General features: G+C 27.3%; 1 protein-coding gene across 4 annotated transcripts in view; it reads left to right on the top strand.

Annotated features, from left to right (window-relative positions):
• Positions 1–26,620, top strand: part of LOC124949545 — a 67,350-nt gene that overhangs the window by 18,823 nt on the left and 21,907 nt on the right. For 2 of the 4 annotated variants that reach the window (XM_047494821.1, XM_047494811.1), the window contains exons 1-2: positions 7,150–7,808; positions 16,222–16,278. In XM_047494821.1, coding sequence (XP_047350777.1) covers positions 7,775–7,808; positions 16,222–16,278 — 91 coding nt within the window. In that variant the 5' untranslated portion in view covers positions 7,150–7,774. Of the gene's footprint in view, positions 1–7,149; positions 7,809–16,221; positions 16,279–26,620 lie in introns of those variants that run through there. The other 2 variants (XM_047494802.1, XM_047494793.1) reach the window with 1 other exon arrangement.

The raw sequence follows: 26,620 nt of genomic DNA, 5'->3' as shown, positions 1-26,620 counted from the left end.
AATAGACGAGATTCATGACGAAGTTTTCTCGCACTGCAATGGGATGGATATAGGTATCTAATTGTTATTCCGATCGTACCTAAAGACGATCCAGGCTGGCTATGCCTTTCGAACGAAGCGATTGCTCTCTTCCTTCTTCCGCCTACCCTCTACGATGACGACGACAACTCCACGCAATGTCCATTAGCCTTTACATGTAAATTACGACTTATTTCCTTTGATAAAGATGAAGAATCTTCTTTAGTACTTTTCTTTCTTTTTTCTTTTTTTGTTTTGCACACCAATTTCTCACTTTCCTATCTCGCTATTCAAAATATAAAAAATAATAAAAAAAAAAATATTTAAATAATAAAAATATTTATCTATCTCAAGGAATGTTCTAAAATTTTCGCATAACATAAGATGAATGTTATTAAAATGACATGACATCGTGTCATATCGTCTCGCGTATATATATGTATGTACATATATATAAAAAAAAAAAGAAAAAAAAAGAAAAAATAAAGAAACGATTAAATAATAAAAATATCATGAATCTTGAGGAATGTCCTACAATTGTCATATAACATAACGCGAATGACATTAAAATGACGTGGCATCATACATAGTATTGTACATAGTACATATATATATATATATACATACGTATATACATATGTACATACATATAAATATATATATGTATATATAGTATATATATATATATATATATATATATATATATATATATATATATACGCATGTAGTTTACTCTCGAGCGAGCACCTCTTTCTCATATGAAAGCCACTTTGAACATAGTCACGAGGAAGAACGTGACAAACACGCGAGGAGACTTCTAATTGAATCTAATGGTCCAATCATGAATTATCCGAAGTCTTTGCACGAGCTCAACTTAATCGAGCTTTCTTTCGTATCTCTCTTATCTTATTAATTGATACATTTCTATTTTCACTGGATAGGCTGGAGTTTGAATAAAAAAAAAAAAGAATAGATTATTTCGGATTAGAAATAAACAGGATTGAGATACATAGAAAAGAAAGAAGATAAATAAGACGTTAAAAGATTACATTAATACAATATGAGGAAACATATCTCAACTTCGAATCCGGTTATCGTTAATATTATTCACAGAGGCCGATGGTTTAAAATAACAAAGAGAATGGAGACATTAAATGAAAATGACTTGACGATAGTCTATCGTATTATTTCGGTTAAGCAATAAACTTTTATCGATAGCTTCTATAAACAGAAAAATATGTATTCATACACATACAAAGATCTAAATACTAAACGTTAACATGTTTGACTCTCGCTCTTGTTACTTTCACCGAGTTAACGCGTTATCATTTACTCGTTTACGATAACAGTAACGATCAGTCGCACTAATCGAGTCCGGAGATTATCTTAGGCTAAATGATAAATTAGGAAAATACCTCGTCTAACGATAAATCCAATTCTTGCGAGAACGATATAAAACCTTTTTTTTTTTATCTTCTTTTTTCCTTTCCTTTTCTTTGTTTCTTATTTCTTTTTTTTTTATTTATTCGAGATAAACGTCAATTACTTTGTATTGTTATTTATTCTATACAATGAAAATTATATAACAATACGTAGATATTTTTTCTTCTTTTTTCTTTTTCCGTATCTATACGAGATAAATATCAATTACATTGTAACTGATATAACAATAAATATTTGAAGATTTTACGTATATAAATATATTTGTTTGCGATATAAGTAGATAAACAAAAAAAAAATGAGGAATTGATAATAGAATAACAAATGCAGTTGAAAGTTAACTATATACGAATTAGACGATACGAAATTCCATAAAGTGACACGCATAGAAATTAATAGTAGAAATTTCGAATTATTTACACGTATTTCCTGTTACGCTAGTACGCCTTCGCATTTTGTTATTACAGACTAAACGTATAGACTAGGGATTCTCAAATGCACGCATGGTGCAAGAATCCATACGCAGTAATTTTTTAAGTTACGCATTGACACTGACATTTAATCGTTTGACTGATTATACCGCAAAATATTTATAATTTTATAAGATTCGTTGAATTGTTTATGTCAGTATATATATATATATATATTTTTTTTTATTTTATTCTCATTATTATACTATAATTATACTTCAATGTATTTAAATGATATGCATGCTAGAGTTAGATACACATTTCTAGGGAGTACGTGAAGCATAAAAGGTTGAGAATCACTTGTATAGACTAACGGCAACTTTACTATGATACTGCGATTAAAAAGTTTCACTATGGAATGACGGTCCTCGTCGATTGAAATTGCGTTAAGTACGATTATACAATTAAAAGAAGAAAGAAGAGGAGACTTTAATTATTATAAAGATTATGTGGCAAATGTTAGGAATTCGTGTCACATGCGGCATCATGTATACGAAGAACAAAATCAGTGAGTACAAGCAATTAAAAGATTCTTGATATTTGTAATTTGTAATTTAACGACCTCTATGGATATATCCTATCAAATAGAATAATAATAAGAAGAGATAGTTAAAAAGCTATTAAATTGATTACTCTAAATTGTAATCATTATCGTTAATCATATTTCATATGAAACTGAAAATTTTCCATTTTTATTTGAGTCCCAAATTTAGAATAATCTAAATTTGAGTCTCAGGTTACATCTAACTATATTCGTTAATTGTTATTTAACATTTTTATCAAATCTTTAAATTTAAATACTTGTTAAATTACAAAATAATATATAATATATATATTTTATCAGAAATACTATAATGTTGTAATTTTTCTATTATTTTTCTTCTTTTTGTTATATCAATTTAATAGCTTTTATAATATATAATATATTCTTAAAAATTTCAAAAAAATATAATAGAAAGATTTGAGCAATTCTTAAATGCATATAGTTTATGAATTACAACTTAATATTTAATGTAATCTATGCAAAAAAAGAATATGTTGATACTGTAACTTTGCTATTATTTCCTTTGTTATATTTACTTAATAATTAGGACATAGCATAATATCTTGTTAAACATTTTTAGAAAAGAAAAAAGTAAATTAATAAAAAATTATTTATCAAAGGCTTAAACAGTCAAGTTTATATGAATCGGTATAATTAACTTTATCTAAATATTTCTAATAGGAAAATGATGAAAATATTAATTGTTACGTTAGATAGATGGAAAAAGATGGTGATGACGTAAAGCTGCATAGCCGAAATCGTATCGCGTTCAGAGACCTCACCTTTATGCATTTTGCATTCGCAATAGAGACCGCACCTCTTTCGGCTAGCTAACTAAAATATGTGAAATGTGCGAGCACGCGAGGAGCTCACGTAAGCAAGCGCATGGATCGTTCGACGATACGATGATCATGAAATACGCGAGTCGCGTCCGGATGCGAGACATTCGAGAAATGAAACGGTACGACGTATATACACACTTTTCGTCGTACTAACAGTGGCCGACCTCATTGGTACCTTTAAAGATAAGTATAATCGTCCGGTTCTTTCCCTATATTATCAATCATTGTCTGAACATATTATTTTCAATCGATAATATCAATATCAGCTTAAAATCATTGATTTTAAATCAATGACTTCCGTTAAGTCTATAATAAGTCTCAATTTTCTCAAATCAATTTGTCTAATACTTTTTATCAAATAACCAATATAAAAGTTATATAATCAATATAAGTAGTATCAAAATTTTCAAAAATTACAAATATCAAATTTTTACTTTTTATTTACTTATCATAATGAATTATAAGACCTCTTCGAAGATTATAACAAACAATTTCAATTTGTAAAATGAATAAATATCGTTTATATGTGCATCTCGACTCGTAGCAATTAATATTCAAATGTGCCATCTCTATAGTACATCGCTTCCTACATTTTATTTATACGTCTATCTATCCATATTTATCGTCTGTTTAAAATTTGCAAAAAAAAAAACAATCCGTTTAAAATTTCTACGATTTTATTTAATCTATCACTTTCATTTAACGTCATTTGACTTTTAAGATTTTATTAGCAAATTTTACAAAATAAAAATTTATTAAAATATATATAGAAATGTGCTCCCTTCCTCCCTCTTTCTCTCTCTCTCTCTCTCTCTCTCTCTCTCTTTCTTGCAAACGAGTACGTGTTCTTGAGATCGTATTTATGATAATATCGTCAATTTGCACGCGAGCGTGCAAGGTTAAGGGGGTTCAAAAATGATCATCAACGATCTTCATTCGATGTGGGCGAAGTTACATTCTTTCATCCTGATCGTAACCACGAACGGTGAATAACACTTTGTGCTAATTACAAGACATACACGCGATTCTACGACTATTTCTCTATCGCACACCTTCCTAATTTTCAGACATTTACAATTTCATGATAAAAATCGAGAAAAGAGAGGAATAGAATAAAATCGAAAAAAAAATTTAATCACCGAACGATAAGAGAACGGATCAAATGAATTAATTACATGCAGTAACGCGTGTGTGTGTATCTTTATTTTTATTTTCTAAAAATAAAATCGTTTTTTTCTTTTACCTTTCGTTTAATTATTAATTTTTTTTTTTAAATTGGCATTTAGCACGTGCGATAAATAATGGCTCACAATTGGAGACGATTAGTCTCGGGAATATCCGCCCACTCCAAAAATCTTTCTTGATAACAAGATTCAATACAAAAAGAGATAGAACATGTCAGAAAATTGACTATTGTACGAGTACGTTAATAATTAATTAAAATATATGCACATATATAATAAAAAAAGAAAAAAAAGAAAAATATCTTCAATATATAGATGTATAATTTGATCGTTCATTCAGGAAGGTCTCGCGTGTAAAAGAGAAACGTATTTAGCGTACGTTTTTCAGCAACCTTCTTCGAGCAACGACACGAGAATGTATTCGAGAGCGAGTTAAAAGATGGTGAACGGGTGAGGAAGGTTGAGAGTCGAACATTCTCGAAGAAAATTGTGAACGATTCGCGTTATCGTAAAGTTATTAATAATTATTTTTCTTTGAGAATAAAAAAATAAAAAAATAAAAAAATAAAAAAATAAAATAATAAAAAAAAAGATAAAAAAAAAAGATAAAAGTAAAAAGAGAAAAAAAAATAACTGACTAAGTAAGAACAAATGTATGAGTATTTATCTATCGTCAAATGATCGGCACCCGCGATCGATCTTTTGCTTAATGACGATTTATTGATATCGTGACGTCATGTAAGAGATATCGTACATATCTTTCCTCGACACGTAGAATCGTCAACTTCGAATTCTTGTATGTATGCATATATGTAGGTATAGATGCACCAATACACGCATATTTACTCAACCTTCACGTAAACAAGTATAATATAATTTATATGCTGTATATATTGGTTAGGATCATTCAAGCAGTACTCCCTTAACCTTTTTCGATTTCGTTTTAAACATTAACAACATTTGATTCCAAACATAATTTTTAACGATTATTCTCAATAATGAACTCAATTTGAAAATCGTACCACTAATACCTATACTTTTCTGTAATGATCGATGAAAAAAAGGAAAGAGAAAAAAACATTAAATGACCCAGGAAGTTCGAACATGATCGACGATCCGTATCGATCCAATCTCCGACGATTTCCGTATGAAACAGAAAAAGAAAAAAAAAAAAAGAAAAGAAAAAGAATTATTTTCGCGAGTTGCGATCACGTGGACGAGCTTATCGCGTCCTCTAAATTTTTGATAATTTGTCAACTAATTAAATTTGTCGCTAAGGAAAGATTTCGCTTTTAATCGATAGATATACGTATATATATATATATATATATATATATATATATATATATATATATATATATATACATATGTATATACATATACACATACATACACACATATGTTTGGATATCAAATATTATCGGAAGAATACTGGTGATTGGTTGATAGAGGATTGTGAATATTTTTCAAGAATTATCTTACAAAGTAATAAAAGAAAATATATAAATAAATTAATTAAATAGGACAAAACTATTGCCAATAATAAACAATTAATTCTTTTATTATTCGTTATATAATTATTCCATATCGGATTTTTACTTTAAAAAATAATGTTAATTATAAGTGCGATAAGCAAAAAGCTTTATATTATATAAAGAAACATAATTATTATTCATTTATAATATATATATATATATATATATATATATATATATATATCATTTATATATAAATTAGTAATCATTATGTAATTTTACATATAAGATTTGATGATCGTTCGTTCAGAGAACGAGTTAAACCGTAAAAGGGATCCCGGATCAACGATGATCTTAACCAAACTTGATCGTACTCATCTCGCAATTGATTCACACTCACATACTCGCTTAAATATTTATGCCGCACGTGGTCTTTGTTGTTCCAACTTTGTCTGATCTAATATTGGTTCACCATGTATGTACTTTGAAAGTATTCGATCAATTTCAGATAAATCCTATTTTATCTCTAATAATCTATCTTTTATTACTATAGAATAATTCACGATAGTCCAATAAAACGAAATTAACTTATTCCATTTAATAGAAGAAATTTAAAAAAAAATTTTATATATCTAAGCTTTTTCAAATTTCATTAACTTATTATTTATTTTATTATCAAAAAAAAAAAGGAACAGAAATAAAGAAAGAAAAAAAAAAGGAAGAAAGAAAGAAAGAAAGATAAAAGAGGAAAAACGTAGTTAATGTTATAAGAGAAAAAAAAATATCTATCTTAAGAATTTTTAATGAAATTATAAAGACCGATGGAATTTGTGAGGATGGCACGAATCAACGGATTGCACCGCGACTGACGCATATAAATTGATATTAATTAACGTCAGTAACCCTTTAATGACGCTTCCATTCATGTCTTGTTCTCTCAATTATCTCTTTCTCGTGAAAAAAAGTAACTTGGAAGATGATGGACATGGAAGAAGAAATAAGTTTGGCGTTTAGCGATGTAAGGAGAAAAAGAGAATGACTGGTTAGGGAGGGGGGAGGGGAGTGAACGGTGGAAGATACTTTCTCGAGAGTGGCGATGACGAGTCGAGTAGACGCGCATGCGCAGCTAACTTTCGCGGGCCCAGACGAAGCTGCGCACAGTTCCGCAGAATCAGTTTCAGTTTAAACGCGAAACCCGTGAGAGAAGGTGTGTTGTCATCGTCGTTTCTTACTACCAAGTGTTTATTATTATCGATTTTTTTTCGTCTTTCATCTTCATTTTTAGGATGAAGTTAGAGAAAGATCGAACGCAAGATCGAATTTTAAGTAAATAAAAAGAAGACAGAGAAGAATAACAAATACGAAAAAATAGAAAAACTTTGAACGATATTTGCCGTTGACCAATTTTTTTATACTTTTCTTTCTATTTTTTTTTTTTTAGCTTTCTCCGTATTCGTAGATTGCGTTATTTGTTGTCTTTTTATCGACAAATTACTTTTCTCTATCTTAATCTTTCTCTCTCTTTTTTTCTAAGACTTCCGACTTTCGGAAGACTTTCCATGATTGTCAAGATTATCGAAAAGAAATTCGATAATCATATGTATAATCACAAAAAGACGTCAATGAGGACGCGACTCGCCTTTTATTACTTTTTATGAGCGTTCTATTTGGCGCGCGCGCGCGCGCACTCCAGGATCAAAACGAACAAACTATTTGTCGTCGAAGAGAACAAGGAGGAAGAACCGCGAAGGTTTCGCGGTTGATTGAGAAAAGACGGTAACAATAACAAAGGGCCGAAGATATGTTGGAATTTTTTGTTCAACATGCCGAAGTTGGTGCGTACATAAAATATTTTTTCTACTTCGTTTTTTTTTCTTTTCTTTCCTCTTTTTTTTTTATTTATTCTTTTCTTTCTTTCTTTCTTTCTTTCTTTCCCTTGTTTACTTGATTGCTTAGTTTGTAATTTTCTTGCCACGCCTTGGAATAAAGACATTAAAAGTACCGAAAGTACTCATATCTCTTTATCCAATAAAAAATTTCGACGTAGGTAATGGTGTACGCATATATTACCTTTCAATGATGTTTTCATGCATATGCGTTTATCGTGACCGCGTATATAAGAGTTTCATTTAGTTTTAATGAATATTATTGAAAAAAAACAGAAAGTTTTCTACGACGTTTTCGAACACAGTCTGTACAAAAATAGCGTCTTTATCATATAGTTTTTTATGAAGAAGATTGTTTATCGACCATGCAATGATTGTATTAGCGTTGCTGCTGATACCAAAATCGTCGTTTATTCGTTTGTTTGTTTATTTTTTGTTTTGTAAAGATTCCGACGGTCCAAATAAGAATACTGATCGATTTATAACGTATGCGCGAACGATGAGAAAGAGAAAGTTTATCGTGCCCGAAGATTTTTAATCGAGCGACGATAAGCACAAGAAGGCGAGTTCTTGAAACGTATCAGAGTAAATAAATAGGCTACATTCCATGCTTTTCTTCCTTTAAAATACAAGAATCTATGGAACTTTCGAAATATTTTCACGTTAATTATATCTAAATCTTAATATATAGATATATATATTAAGATATATATATATATATGTATGTATGTATATATGTATATATATATAGACGTCCTTGTGTAAAAGACCAAACATTAATATGACTTTTGAAGATTGTTTATCCTTCGACCATTCCATTACGATAATTGATCTGACATTTCAAAACACTAATTAGTAAGTAATTAATTAGTTACCGATATATTAAATTAATGTTATTTTTTAACTTGTACGATATTTCTTTTTTAATTATGAGAAATTATTAATATTGCTTTAAAAACAGTAATTTTTAAATGAATGAATAAATAATATGAGATCGACAAATAAAAGATATGAGAACAATTTGGATATTTTCGATCGTCCTGATAAGACCGATAGTCAATTCGTGTCGTACTTGCAATTAGTCGTTAAAAACGCGTTTTGAACGTCCATCGATTCTAGATAAGAAATATAATCGAACAAATGGTAAAGAATCGTTGTCGAGCAAACACGAAAATAGTCAAATCGATATAACTTATATAGGTTAGCGATTATTCTATCTGTTCTAATCTCCTGTATGCGTTTTTTTTTCTTCTCTTGAAGAGTCGTACGTGAACGTAGGAATGTTCTATGTACATATATACGTGTATATCTATGTACATACGTAGGAATGTAAGAATGTATCCTAACTGAAGTAATTTGATGTAATTCGATCGATCCTGTTGGGACCAATCGATTATGTCCTTATCTTGTTATCTCTCTCGTTAGCGATATATAAGAGAAAGAAATATGTAGGGAGATTTTTTTAACGATTAGCAATCTCCTACGTGAAGAATCAGGTGTGTTTTAATATGATTAAGCTATACTGAGTATTTTATATTTAATTAAAAATTATTATTATTATTATTATTATTATTATTATTATTATTATTATTATTATTATTATTATTACTCATTTTTATACTTAAAATATATAACTTCTTTCGATTAAAAGGTTTGAAGTATTAAAAAAAGAGGAAAAAAAAGGATAATCAAATCTCAAACATTATTTACTCACTATTACTTTCATAATAAAATAATCTTAAACTAGCGTTCATAAAATAAAGAGAAATTTTGATAAACAAATAATTTATAAATATTTGTGAATTTGTTCATTTTTTTCGAATTCTCTTTCTTTCGAGAGACTTTTGCCGTAGTAAACATATACGTACATACAGACATATGTACATACATATGAATGTACCTATCTCTTCTACGTATTTGTAAATAGGTACTTATGGATTATGGACAGTTATGCTTGGCTGATTGGCCAGTTCTCCGAGTAGCTAACGCGCTAACACGCAACGTCTCTCTCAACGATGTCGCTGACACAGTGTGTCAATATTTTCAAGTATTTCTTTTTTTTTCAATTCGGCCTTCGTATTTCTGATTTCGACATTCGAACAACGATAATTATCTCATCAATATTTTTTAAAACTTAGGTCTTAAAATATTGTTTAAGAGAAGAAAAAGAAAATAATGAATCATAGTCGATGAGAAGATTAATATTTCATTATGTATACATATACATATTTATAATATTTTATTATTATTACAATTGCTAGCTATTAGTATATGTATATGAAATGATTATTACTAGTTATTTTTTTTTTAATAATATTTTATGAAAAAATAATAATGTTTTTATCAACTTATAATTTTATATATATATATATATACTCTCTATATGTACTTTCATTTCAATTTTAATACCAGCATCACATCAGTGTATATTCTCATTTTATTCAGTATGATAATGATAAGAGTCGAAAGATTTTCTGCAATTTCGAAAGACCGGCGTAAACAACGGTCGAAGGATTAAATTTTATGCGCTTTTACGTCGTGATACGCAAAGTCGTAGATTTATTTGAATTTTCTCGTCGATTAAATACTCTTGTGATTTTTTTATTACTCGTCGATGGATCTTCGTCTATATTTATTCTCCATATTATAAAATCTCGTGAAAAGTTATAATGGTGTACAAGAGTGGTGTACGCGCATATCATTAAAAATCTAATAACTTTATAGACCGTACGAACAGCTTAGAATATTTTAATAGATATGTTGAAAGAGATGTGTTGTATAAAGTATATAAAATAATAGAAAAAAATGAAATATTAATTCTTAATAAGGTAAAATATTAATTATATGTAAAATACATCTATATATACATATAAATAATCTTAAAACAAATATAAATTTTAATAGATTTCAATATAAATTTCAAAAATTTTTCAAAGAAATCTTAATCTATTTCGAGGAAGGTAGTAAAGGGACATTTTATGATGGTCACAAATTTTCTTGATTTTCCTTTACCTAAGATTTCAAACTAACGTTTGTTGTTTTATATGGAACTGTTTATATTTGGGTATATTTTTATTTAAGTAACTCTATCTTTTATTTTATTTATTGGCCATAACACTTTGATCTTTTAAGATAATTCAAGTTCCGTATAATAAAACAAAGGTCACCTTGAAATCCCGGAAGCAGGTCTACATAGAGAAGATTTGTGACAACTATAAGACTCCACCTCGAAACAGGGTAAGTTCTATTTGAAATATTTTTTTGACCCGAATTGTAGTTTGGAAAATAATTTGTGCATGAATCTTCAAATGAGATACTGTATATATATATATATATATTTCAATAAATATCATAAAAATCACAATAACCCGTTTAAGAAGTTATAAAATCACTGTTATATGTCACCGTGTATCGTGAAATACGACTATTCCACATGATTTTTAATATTAAAATAATTAATCTTGAATAAATAGATGTTGCTGATATTAAAGATATTTAAAAGAGGATTACCAAGACAGATTTACAAAATATAAAAATATATTTGTTTTTTTTTATCATAGATAAGACTATCTAAACTAGAGAAGAAATTTCTAAGAAACTTATTAGTTCTTGTTGCAATAATACATTATTTTTGTTTCACATATTAATTTTAGCGATATATTTTTATCACACATTTTACTTTGCTTGAAATAAACATTTTTATGGTAATTATGATTTTAAAAATAAAATAAGATACTTAAAATTCGAATTATCGTAACTTTATTGAATTTGATAGTTTTAATGTCAATTATTATATAAAATATATTTTAGATATTTTGTTATTTTGTAAATATACTATTACAAAAATAGTATTATTATAAAAAATTTTATGTATTTTACAATAATAATATTAATTAATTTTTGTGTATATATATATATATATATATATATATATATATATATGTATGTTTGTATGTATTTATATTTATATTTATATATTATTTCTATATTTATGTATATTAAAAAATTTCGAATTTTTTATTGCAGTCTATAAAAAGGTATTCATTTTTAAATAACGTACAAAAACATTTTTCTTATTATTATTTTCTTTTTCTTTTTATTGTTGTATTTATTCACTATAAATCTCTGTTATCTAGTAAGAGTAGATAATCGCTCGTTGTAACTTTTCTCTTTCTTTTTTTCTTTCTTTCGTTCTTTCTTTTTTTTTTTTATTTTTTCATAACGAATAACGCTCGAGAGCTTCGAGGACATTCGAGAGAATAAAAGGTCGGTGTAATAGAGTTGACTACGTGCAATAAAGTCATTGCTATCATTCAATTGAACATACCGGCCTTTCCGAGGTACAAGAGCAGTGGGACGCTCTCGGAAAATATGGAGAGACTCGAGAATCACGCGACTGACTCACTTTTCTTCTTTCTCTTTTCCCTTTGATTCCCAACACCTTGCGGCATCTTGCACACCAACTCAGACATCTTGCGCGCCTTCTCCGACCCACTTATTTTCAAGATTTAGTACGTTTAACTTCGTATGATTGCTAGAAATTGTAAAACACCAAAAAAAAAAAGAAACAAAAAAAAGAAAAGGAAAAAGAAACATTGAAAGTAATAATTAGAAAAATCCTGAAATACTGACATAAATTCGTTTTAATCTACTTACGCAACTTTTATATAAAACAAATTATTAATTTTTCTTTTCTACAGGGTATCATCATAAGAGATAGAGGAAAGATAGTTTCCTATAAATTTTTTCTTTAAAAATCAAATAATTAAAAGTACAATTATTGATTAATTTTTTTTTTTTTATAATATATACGTGGAATATTCTCTACGAACATTTCTATATAAATATTTATAATAATTTAAAATCAAATAAAATAAAATAAAATAAAATAATTTTTTATAATATTATTTATAGACATATTATATATAACATTTAACGTCAATCAAACAATTTGTAATAATTTAAATAAAATAAAATAAATAATAAAATAATTTTATAATATTATTCATAGTATATATTGTATAAAAGATATATCAATATAGATACATCAATATAGATATATCAATATAGATACAACAAAACTTTTTTGATTTTTCCTTTATTCGTTATTTGTTTTTTTTTTAATATATTTAATTGTACAATAACGAATAAAGAAAAATAGAGTTTTTTTGACGTTTTTGTGATAATTAAAATTATTTTAATAATTGTAAAAAAAGTGATTCTGACATTCATCTTTTTGATGAGTTTAATAGTTTCAATGTTATAACATTAAACATCATTTGATATATGTATATTGTATCTATGTAATATGTTTATATATATATATATATATATATATATATATACAGATATGTATATACAAGTAAACATTTAATTTATTACGTTCATATTTCGTTAAGGAGAAATGGCTTTCTCTTCTTTTACGCATTGAGATAAGCACGATCCTCAATCCACGTGGAAGTTTCGTTTATTTTATGCATTCTTGCCATTTAGAATGGACCATTATGGTCCTCGAATTTTTCATTCTTTTTTGTCTAATCTTTTTTTGCGCTTGTTAACTCTTTAATGTGTGATAATTTTATATTTCTTTAAAAATCCTCAGAAAAAGAAAAAGCAAATATTATACTGGATCCTTAATAAATTTTAAAAAACAGGAATGATAGCTATAATTTTTTCATAAAATAAATTGTTTTTTATTCTAAACATTAATAAAATTATTATACGTAATTTTGCAATCACACGAATAGAATTAATATCTACGAATATTACAATAATACTTCAAACCATGTTGGAAATAAATATATTTTTTTGTTTTTTCTTTTTTTTATGTGCATTAATATAGATGGATTTATAGTAACCTCGCAGACCGTGAAAACGATATCAAAAATATTCATTTGTATTTTTCATTCGCACATACAAGAGTAACAAAACCGCATGAGAAACCACGAACACGTGTTGACAATGTTAAATAAGATCATCGACGTTCGATTATATTTCTATTCGTTATAATTTCTAAATTGTTATAAAAAATTTATTTTCTCGACATTTGAAAGTATTATTTTCATTATTATTTATAATTTAAAAATTATTAATATCATTCTTTTTTGTATTTAAAATAAATTTCTAACAAATTATATCTGACAAGTAACTCATGTTCGTATCTCAATGTCATCAATTAAATTGCAATAATCTCATAAATAAAAAAGAAAAAAGAAAAAACAAAGAATAAAAGAAAAATCGTTTCGAATATATAAGAAAAAAAGAAGAAGAGAGGAAAACGCAATAAAGAAAGTAAAAATATGGACGATATCAATTTTTTTTGTTTATATTTAAAATAAATGTTCCTTAAATATAATGATAAAATAAATCAAATTCATAATAAATAAATCATATTCATATCCTACAGTTGTATTAAGATTTGTAAGAATGATAGATCCGGTAATTATATTTTTTCTTTCATTTTTTATTTTTTAATTTCTTGTTACGAGTCAGTCACCTTACCAATACAGAAAAGAACAAAAAAAAAAGAAAAAAGAAAAATTATTGAATTATTGAACGTACAGGTGAGAGTATCTGTTCCGGGATCATTCGATTCGACCATAGAAGGAAAACAGAGAACGTGTATTTATTTTGCTGACCCATTAAGGCGCAGTTCTTTTCAAGGTGAACTTGCTGGACAAACTCGCCGTCTCTGTTTCTGTAGATTTCAACCAAAAAAAAAAAACGAAAAAAAAATTGAAAAGAAAAAAAAGAGAAAAAGAAAAAAAATATATATATATATATAAATATTAAAAAAAAATGATCAACGTGCGTTCCATCACGTGTAGATAAGATAAATATAATGATATCCACGTTGGTGAATGTAACATGCGTATATAATATAAATAGTATTTCGTTGACAATTGCGAAAATTTCAAATTTGCGACGTATTTCCTCGTTTGTTATGTCACACGTTAATGTGTCACACGATTAACAATAATTTAATTTTGTTTTATTTTTTCTGTCCCCCTTTTTTCATTTATTTTTTTTTTTTCTTTCTTTGTAAGCTCATCGATACGCCAAAAGAGCTCGTTTTGCTTCAAATATTATTTTTCAAAATCATTTTATTGTTAATAAAGAGAGAAAGAAAGAGAAAGAGAGAGAGAGAGAGAGAATGAAAGAGAAATGACGAAAAAAAAGGAAGATGAAACAAAAGATGATAAGAAGAAGGAAATTAAAAAAAAGAAGTTAAAAAAAATAGTCTGAACGATCGCATCAACAGATTATTTTTCATACGAAAAGTACCAAATTTAAAATGTATCATTTTCAAGTATAAAATAATACCAAGATAATAAAAGAAAATAATCAGAGATTAATCTCGTTCATGGAGTATCTCTGAGATATAACAATTATTAGATGATATACGATAAAATATTTTTTAAAAAAACAAGTAACCAAGCGATCGGTAGCTAACAGTTATTACGTTGATGTCATGTACATACGTTCAAGTAAACGATAAGGAAGTTATGTGAGCGAACTTAACTAGCCTGATTATATCTATTATTATATATTTTTACGCTTATCATTTTTTTTGGGAGACATTTTCCTTCGGGTAATTTTTCCGATTGTTCAATGTGTCGTATTTAATATTTGAAAAAATTCCAATAACGACAATAATAACAATAACAATAAATATATAATTATATAACATATAATACATAATATATAATATATAATAATGATATATAATAATAATAATAATTATTATTATTATTATCATTATTACTATTAATATTATTATTATTATAAAATATATATTTTAATCCAATTTGTTAGTTACTTAAACATTAATTATTTCATTGGAATTAGATATATAGAATATAAAATATTTATAATCTCTCGTAAGTTCATAGATTGTATATACTTTCACATATATAGATTACACACACACACACACACACACACACATTATTTATTTACTTATTTATGCGTGTACGTGTGCGTTTGTATCAGAGGAGCGTGGCTGTAATCGTAAAGCTCCATCGTGGTTTAATATTCGTCCATCAAATGCGAAGGTCGCGATCGGCTCTTTCGAGGACACGTGAGCTCGTAACGTGTCTCGCACTCTAATAATTACTCTCGCTTTATTCCACTTATATACGTGCGCTTATTTGTTTCCTTCCTTCCTTCCTTCTTTTCTTGCTTACTTGTTTGCTTCCTTCCTTTCTTCCTTCCTTCCTTCCTTCCTTCCTTCCTTCCTTCCTTCCTTCTTTCCTTCCTTATTTCTTTTCTTGCTTACTTGTTTGTTTGTTTATTTGTATATAAATATATGAACGAAATAGAAAAATATGAATTAGAGATTCATCTTTATCTTTAATTTCAGCACTTTCCACCGAGGATGTGAGAGATGACGGGACACAAGACCACGAAAAAGAATCCGGTGAGTGAGTAGTACGATTTTAACCCGTTTATCGGCTCATTTCTCTAGCGAAAGCGTCATCTATCCATTCGGATGCATAAATGTGTTACATCTGTCCGTTTTATCTATGTATATAGATATATGTATATGTGTTTGCATGTATGGAATCAGGGAGAGAGCAAGGATCTTTTATTTCGATCGATTTTCTCTTTTCAAGAAGAAGAGTTACAAGCATGACTAAATAATTATCGATAAAATATTACAATTATTGATTTATTTCTTTACTTACATTAACATACGTAATTGTGAAAAAAAATATTATATATATATATATATACTAGACATCCCAAAACTTACGGATCAAACGAAAGACGATGATAGGGAAAATAATTTCCAACGAAAAGAAAGAAGCATTGTATATATAGTTATTCAATTTCTCACCGTTTTCAAGTATATAACCATTTCTTTAAATTAATGTCTGCCTTTTCAAATTAAAAAAAAAAAGGGGGGGGGGGAAAGAAAAAACCAATTGCTTTTTATTGGAAATTTTATTTCTAAATGATTTAATCAAAAATGTTATAATATACTATATTGTAAATCAAATTGTACAGAACTGACCTTAGATTTCTGAATTAAGAACAATAAATTAATGTAAGAGTTTCAATTAAATTTATTTACTTTAAAAAAAAAATTCTTTTCTTTTTCTTTTCTTTTTTTTTTTTTTTTTGTTTTTTTAAGAAAGAATTTACAAAATATCTTCTTCCTGCTGTAATAGATAATCTACACTGTCCGAAAAAAATTCTACTTGATTCGTATTGGAATGTGCTAATTTTTACTTACGAAGAAACAAGCAGGTATCATTTGAAAACAATGAAGAATTGGATAACTATACGTAAAGCTTTTTTTGTTGTTATAAATTACCTCGTCTATCAACTCCTTTCAATTTGATTTATGATTTCTGGAACACCCTGTATATTGTGTATATCTGTGCATCTGTAATGTATATATGAAATCAGGGAGAGAGCAAGGATCTTTTATTTTCATCGATTTTCTCTTTTTCATTAGAAGTGTTATTAGTATAGCTAAAAAATTATCGATAAAATATTATACTTGTTGGTCTATTTATTTACAGTAGATATAGGTTATTTTGAAAAAAAAAAATATTTGTATATGCATCTGTATATTTTCATTGATATTTTCTTTCTCTTTAATAAAAAAGTTACTAGCATGACTAAATAATTATCGATTGAGTATTATATTTTTGATTAATTTTTTTCTATGATAAATATACATAATTCCAACAAAAAGATATATATATATATATATATATATATAACGATAAGTACATAGATTTGAAAGAGTAAACGAAATTCTTTAATTCGTCCTTCGTTCAATTCATTGCAATAATAAACGATTACCGTCGATTATGCAAATTACATGTGATTTTCTGTTTCATTTCTTAACACGTTCTTCTTATGCGTGGATTCGTAGAAAAGTTTCTTCCGAGAAAAACATGTTCTCCTATTAACATCTCCGATCATGTTTTGCAGACAAACGAGAATTTGAAAAAAAAAAAAGAAAGAAAGAGAAATATGTATACATAAAAGGAAAGAGAGAAAAAGAGGATCTTTTTGAAATATTTGAAGATAGAGACGAATTAGAAATGATAGAAAAAGAGAGAAAAAGAAAAAAGTCAGTGTTATTTGTGGAGTGGGAGAATGCACAAAGGAAAAAGTGTAAACGACTACTCTTACAATGTATACATTCGGTACAGGGTCAACTGGTCCAGTTCTGAGTGAACGGCGATTGATGCTGGAACATTAATACCCGTAATCCAACGATAGACACGTTTCATTACCCAAAGCAAAGAATTACCTTGTTTCTTTTACTTTTGTCTTCTTTTCTTTTTTTATTTTCTCTTCTCTTTTAAATTTTTTATTATTCTTTTTTTTATCGTCGTTATTTGCCTCTTCGTTTACTTCACTAAGACACTATCCAAAACGAAGAATTATCTTGTTCGTTTAATTTTGTTTTATTTTGCTTCTTTTTTCTATTTGCTTCTTCCGTATAAAAGCTCAATATTCTTGTGATTTACAGTTTATTTATTATATATATATATATTTTTTTTTTTACACTCTTATAGTTAAATAAAAAAAGTACTGTAGAAAAAGAAAGACTTTTCTTATGAAAGATCTATTTTATATTTTAAAACTGCATTTCATTTAATATATATATATATATATACGTTTTATTAATTATTTTATTGGAACATTTCGTAGGCTACGTTTTGTTCATATTTCTGATCGTTTTGAAAAGAAAAGATACAAGTTTTTTCTCTCTCTCTCTCCCCTCTTTCTTTCTCTTTTTTTCTCAGAAAGGTAATGCTTTTTCCTCCGTTTATTTTGAAAATCTATTAAATTTTACGTAGAACATATAAGTAATGTTTCTTGTTAATTGTGATTCAATCTTAACGAAGGAAGGAAGCATTGATCCTTCGTCAATTATTTTTCTCATAGTTTCGTGTCTCTTTTATCATTTGTATATTCGCTACATCCTTATACTGCGTTTCACATTAGCGTTAATCAGATTGATTACGTTTGAGATAATGGAATGATGTAAGCGTAGTAATGTTGTTTCATTAGGAGATGAAATCACTTCCATTGTCTTCGTTATTTCCTCTAGAAAATTAATCTAACGCATATTAGAAATATTTTTTAAATCTAGGAAAGAAAAATTTAACAACAGGAAGTTTACAATAAACGTCCATAGTAATTAAAATTTGCCCGAGATATACGAGAAACTCTATCAAGAAATAAAACATTTCTTTCTTTAAATCCTAAATTTATTTATTTATATATTGTTTACAATATTTTTATATTTAAAACTTTTATAGTTCAAAAAAGGTTCTACTTTTCTTAAAGAGTGAAGACTATTAGTACAACGAACTAATGAAAGATGGTAGCTGTGTTTCGTCCATCGTTTGCGTTGGTAATCTACAGAATATCGGTAATGTAGATACTGTCGATAACTTTGATAATACAGTTAACATCGGTAATATAGATAATGTCGATAATGTAGAATTTAGTTATTTCACTATCGGTAATTTACTATAGGTAGATAGTGACTATTATCGATAGAATGTGATAATAATTATATAAAGACTTCATGGTTAATTATCGATCGTGAATAATAAATGCTGACCTGGATATACCTATCCATTGACTCGTATTAGGAAAGATTCATTCATTTCGATTATCATACAAATTTGTACATCATATACTATATATATATATATATATGCACACATACATGACACACCACACACATACACACATATAATATCAACAATTTGGTAAGGTCAACAAATGATATTTAAAAGAAAATGAATCTCTATAAAAATATTCTGTACTTCTTAAGTTAATAATTTTTACATTTTTTTCGAATATCGAATAAGATAATACTAAAATAATACATAAATAAAAATTCGAACGATCCATTAAGTTGCTAAACTCAAATGAAAATTGTTCTAGAATATAAGTTGAATCTTCTTATCATTTTCTGATATCAACATAAACCGGCATAGATCAATCAATGGTTAACCTCTCGCTTATGTGACAATCAACATTAGTTTACCGCCAGCTGCTTCCTGGCCAGTACGTAAAGCAAGCGAAGGGACACGTGACTCTTATACTGTCAGCCAATGGCACACGATGGACGACACGCGCCATATGCTTCTCATTTTATTTCTCTTTCTCTCTTTCTTTCTCTCTCTCTCTTTCTCTCTCTCTCTCTCTCTCTCTCTCTCTATTTCTTGCTCTCTAACCTTCTCTTTCTACCACTCTGTTTCCCATCACAAAATATTTAGGTGAACTGACATGTTAAAAGATGTATTTTTTAAATAACGATTTTTCACAGTCCCATATATTTTATCTTTTATTTGAAATGTACTTAGAACATTTCAGACATCTTTATTTTTTCTTTTCTTTTGATTTTCTTTCATTCTTTTTGTTTTTTGTTTTTCTTTTTTTCTCTTTTTTCTTTCTTTATCTCGAAAAAAGGCGATTTCGCATTCAACGAGTTGGTCACAAGCGTCTAATAATTACTCGCTTTAACGACAATTACTCGTGTCGTGTCCTTTCGCAGAACGAGAAAGAAAATATTACTGTGACGCGTTTCTGCCTGAGTAATGCTATACGAAATACAAGACTTTTATTTTAGCAATGTATGTTTAAATATATATACATGTATATACATAAGTGTAAATATATAAATATATCTAATATTTTCTAATATATATATATATATGTATATATATACCCTATAAATACATCCAATATACATTTACACACTAATATATACATCTAATATATCCGTGCACGTGCGTGCGCACGCGCACGCGCGTGTGTGTGTGGTGTGTGTGAATTCATCGAGGACATCCATTATTCGATGTCTAATGCAGAATAGCTTTGTTTCATTAAAATTAAAAAAAAAAAAAAAAAAAAAAAAAAAAAAATGCAAAAAATGTGCTATACCTATATATTTGTAAAATTATAGCATCGTTCGTATTTGACATGCATAATAGCCACATCTTCTACGATAGAATAGAAATGTATAATATAGATTAAAACTTAACGCTTTATGTAAAAAAGAAAAAAAAATTAAATAACGTTTACTATTTCTTATTAAAAAAAGAAGATAACTTTCATAAAATGTTAGATATTCCGTGTATATTAATTGAAAGGAATTAAAATTGACTTAATAAGAATGATGGACTTAATAGAAACAAAGAAAAATATAAGAAGAAATTAAAAAAATTACGCGACCTTTATAGTCACTTTAAAATGTCTTTTCACTTTCAGAATGAAATTTATATATTATAAGGGGAAAAAAAAAGTAGTCGCATATTTTTCCGATTGCTCTCGTAAGATAGACTTGCAGGAGACAGCTATTCTAACTATAAAACGTTTTATTATTCGGGACAGACATCTTAAAATATGATGGAACCGATCCAAATAGTAAATTAATATTATCTAAAGTTAGCATAGAAACATGCGGAACTCGTGAATTTCTAACGCACGATTAAGTGTCGGGAAAAATTTTTAATAAAAATTTTTGTTTTCAATTGTAAATTGATACTTGTCCGATTTCGATAAAAGTTCTTCATTAACGTTCGAATTATGCATTCGAGATATACTCACGATTATGTTAATTTTTATCCACGTAAAATTTTAAATATAATGCAAGCATTCTTTCGACATATTATTTTTCGCATTTGTTTGTTTATTCTCTTTCTATAAGATTTACGAAGACCCAAGAAAGTTTCATTGAAAACACGTTCTCTATAACGTTGAAGGACCTCTAACATATATTTTAACACGTCATCGTTATTTACGTCACTTTTACAACGTCAATATTCTACAACTATAAAGAAATATTGGACGTCACTTTTCAAGCTTTTCACTGAACAACGTACTATAACTCGAACCTGGGAAAATCTATTTTTAATCAAATCGATCCATCCAACGGTCACTACGCTACGTCACCTTTCCTCTGTGTACGATACTTCCGTATGTTCATTGGAGATTAATGGAAAAATTTGAAATTTCTTTATCGACAAACACGTTCGATTTTTTTCTCTCTCCCTATCCTTCTTACGTTCGACTTTCAAGCTTTATTTCCCCACTTCTTTCCATTCAATCGTGATCTATTCCTTTCCTTTCACTTAAATATTATTGAATTAATTAAAAAAAATATCAGTTTTATTTAAATATACTCGTTACTAATAACAATATTTTTATATACCGATAGAAAAATTACTTGTTAAAATTAAAAAGAAAGAGGACTAATCAGTTTCTTATCAAAAATGTCTATTTTTCTTTTTTTTTTCTTTTTTTTTTTATCAAGAGAATTCATATTTTTCTTTTGTTAAAGCCATCGAATTCGTTTATAAATAAATGTAAGTTTCATTGTAATAAGTTTTATTTATATATGTAAAAATAACGAAAAAGTTGTGAATAATGGAGAAATAAAAATAATCATCTTCCAAAGAGAAATTTCTTATCGGAATTTATTTTTTTCTTAGGACTTGAATTATTGATTATTGTAATTGAATTGTCGATTATAATGGCATTAATATTTATTAATATATAAAATGAGTCATTGAAGAAATAGAAGAATCAGGTGTAAACAATTTTAGACAGAGAGTTTAATGCCAGCGAAATCGCGACTTTTATCGAGGATTCTCCGGAGCGAATATTGTCAGCAAAATTCAAGGATATCCAGTAAGCGGTGATCTTGACCGTTATACGCTTGAAAGTTCATCCTCTCTACATCAGGCGTATCTTAGTTAGCTCGCTTCAAATCGAGCTATCATTTCTTCGTTAAACACATGTTTTACTTGTTCCTTTTATTCCTCACATTCTTTTCTTTCTTTTTTTTTCTTTTTTTTTCTTTTTTTTTTCTTTTTTTTTTGTTTTTTTTAACACGAAATCATTTGATGACAAATAGGAGTTTTGTGTATGTCATTTCTCTTTGTTTTCTTTATATAGGCACAATACGTTTCGTAAAAATTTATATATTTATATCAAGCTCATTTTAATAATAATATTTTATTTTGTCACGTAATATATTTGTTACAATTTTCTAAGTATATTCATAGCGAAAATTAACGAACGGTTTTTCATATTGTAATCAATTTATTCCATTATTCGTCGGTTTTTTTTTTTTCTTCTTTTTTTCGAACGTTTCATTAAAGTTGATTTGAATAAATTGATGTAAAAAAACCGCGTTACTGCGCAGCGATCTCTTTTTCGTAATATCATGAAATGATAAGCTTGAAAAAAAAAAAACATTTGAGACAGAAATCTTAAACTCGTAACGTTTAGATATAGCCACGGTAAATTCCCAATCGCAAGTGATCATAAAAGGCTTCGAGGAATTGTACTTGTTGTTTAGAGCTTGAGAAAACCTAAAAGAAATCTCTCATGGCTAAAGAGAACGATCCCATCTCGACGTGAAATCATGCTTTTCATTGACGTAATAGCGTGATCACTCTCGGACAATCGTTTCTTTCGCCACGATCGGAGCTCTAGAGACAAGGTAAGCCGTTATCGATGCCAATGCAGTATTAAATGTTTCAACGAGTGACTACTCCCTGATTATTTCTGATATCTATAATCTTAGTGATGATTGCAATAGACAAATTAAAAAATGAAATTATTTCGAATGGATAAACTCGATTGAGTCGAATGCTTACTTCAAACGAATTCAAGAATGAAAGTCGATAATATTATATACAATTATATAAATGTACCTAAAAATTCATCATACGTATAAATAATTTTCGATGAAATTCAATCAAAAACAAATTAACATAATACTTCGTAAACAACAACTTTCAAAGATTTTTCTGATAGATAAATCATTAACGTCAATATTGGCCTTGATCTATGAAATTACAGTAATTTATTGGAGAAATTTAAACGATTAATGCTTGATCCTTCGAGAAACTGAATGTAAAATATCATATTCTTTTATCAAGGCATCGATATCTTTTTTATTTTTTATTTTATTTATTCAAATATTTTTTTATTTTATTCGAATTATTATATTTTTCTATTATAATATATATATATATATTGTCTTTGGATTATAATAATATTATTTGGCACATTTTAATCTACGTATTTGTAAATTCACTGAGATCTCTTTATGATCTTACAAATGTAATTATATCCAAAGTAATAAACTATTTTCAAACACGATCACGAGCTTTGATCAGCTGATTTTCGTAGAAATGTAATGCAATTAAAAACAACTTGACTAACTTATAACCATTACCAAACATTAATATTTCTTCTTTTTATTTAATTATTATATATGTATAGTGTTATTAATATAAATTAATAACAATTATCCGATGAGAGAGAAATTACAAATTATGATAAATTTCTATTTGATTTTCATTTAAATTCACTGACTCCCTTTCTATAACTTTTCTTATTTTAATAATTTTCTCTTTTATCATATTATAATATATATATATATATATTATAATAATATATATATATTATAATAATATTATAATAATATCATCGGACAATTTTGATTTAAGTAAATTCACTGATTTCTTTTATATAACTTTTCATATTTCTCGACTTATTTGAAGCACATATTTGTAACACTTATTTATAACTTTAAACGATTAGTTTAAAGTTAATAATAACTACATAATAACTACCCAAGTTAATAATAACTACCCAATAAATACATAAATTTTAATCATTTATAATTTTAAGTATTAACAAAAGAAAATCTTCGTTTTATCTCTGATATTGATTAAAAAAAAAAAAAAAAAAAAAATCGAATAATATAAATAAGAATCGTTATATCGAATTCAACGATTTCATGAGACGTTCCTTAAATCAGTGCACACGATAAAGATGAAAAATAATGATGGACCATTCGAGACGACGCAAGTCGAGGTGTCGATGGCTCTTGATCGTGCTAGCCGTCGACCAGCCGCAGACGACCAGCCAAGCTGTGATTCAAAAATAGTACCTCCAAAGATTTGGGGTAGCGACGCGCCGTGACGCACGAGACCGAGTCTCCCCTATTCCCCCGTTCATCCCCTCTCTTAAGCTTTATCCTCTTTTTCTCAAAGTATACGCAACCCAGATGCAATTCGCCGACGCGTTGCTCGTTCTCTCTCTCTCTCGTTTTTTCTTATATTTCTTATCTCTCATCTGTACCAATTTAACCTGTTAACCTGAAAGATAATTTATCAATGAATACGAATATATATATATATATATATATATATATATATATATATATATAATTTATTTTTATTACAAATAATATTGTACACAAATAAAAAGTTTTTGATAAATTATTAAAAAAAAAAGAAACAGAAAAATAATTGGAAAGTATAATGCTTTTTTTTTAGATAACATAACTTATTATATATAAATATTAGAAACAATCCTTTTTAATTCTGTATTGTGTATGAAATTAATTTCTATATAGAATAAAATTATGGAGAGACGGAAAATTATTTAAATAAATTAAATTGTATACGATAAAAAACAGAATTAAGATGTACAAAATGAATCAGATAGATTCTAGATGAAAGATCATTCAATCATACTCTATCGAGACTTTTTAGCCTAATACTTTCTTTTTTCTTTGTTCTAAAATTACAAGTCTAAGAACTTTTCTATAATCTAACAAAAATTACACCAAAGAATCTCAAAAAAGATTAATTAATATTTAAAATCACCTAAGAATCTTCACGCTCGCTCTGTATAATTTCTTCTTAACGGTATTGAGTAATTTATTAATTCTTTTTATCACACGAGAGAAGAGTTAAATCTTCGTAATGAGTTAACTCGTTTTTTTCCGTTAAACATTTATTGAATAATTATTAATTAATTCTTTTTTCATTGTAATGTGAAAATAATTTACGAGAACCAAAGATATATATGTGTTGAAGGAAACAATAAACGAGTGAGTGGAATAAAGAATGACAAAAAGAAAGAAAGAAAAAGAAAGAGAGAGAGAAAGAGAGAGAGAAAGAGAGAGAAAGAGAGAGAGAGAGAGAGAGAGAAAGAGAGAGAGAAAGAGAGAGAGAGAGAAAGAAAGAGAAAGAAAGAAAACGAGAGAAAAAAGAAAAAAGAAAAAGAGAGAGAGAGAAAAAGAAAAAACACGTATAAACTGTATAAACTTAGATATAAACTATGCGCCAAAGTGCCCTTTGTTAAGAAAGCCGTAGAACATTCTCGCCAAGAAACAGAGTATTTTTTCTTTTTTTTTTTTTTTTCTTTTAACATTTGGCGAACTTCCTACGATATCGTACGCACGTGTGAACCTTGTGGAAACAAAGGTAGCTTCATGTGAGACTTTAAACCGTGCTTATATGTATATGTATGTACACACATTTTTATACCTACATATATATATATATATACGTATATGTATCAAATATGTATGTGATCATTGTTAAAACATTTAATGAAATTCTCAGATTATGTTATTATTACATCAATAGTTTGAATGATATTGTTTCTTTCAAGACAAAAGTTGAAACTTTCCTTGATAAATCGATCTTATTTAATTTTTTTATTTTATAATCAAATCTTCATTTTTCTTTCCTAGGAAAATGATTTTATTCGAAACTTATAATATAATTTAGGTATAGTTGATATATGTAAGTATTAGATTAGATAATGACTAATGTCGAAATTTGCAGGATATATAAATAAACAATATTGTATTTTCACAATATTACTTTTATATACATATATATTATATTTTATTTGTAATATAATTATATTATATAACTATACGTTATATATAATATAGT

Source organism: Vespa velutina, chromosome 1 (genome assembly GCF_912470025.1).
Source record: "Vespa velutina chromosome 1, iVesVel2.1, whole genome shotgun sequence".
NCBI classification, from domain to species: domain Eukaryota; kingdom Metazoa; phylum Arthropoda; class Insecta; order Hymenoptera; family Vespidae; genus Vespa; species Vespa velutina.
Note: the sequence above shows the minus strand (reverse complement) of the source record. Positions and strands in the feature narration are given on the sequence as shown.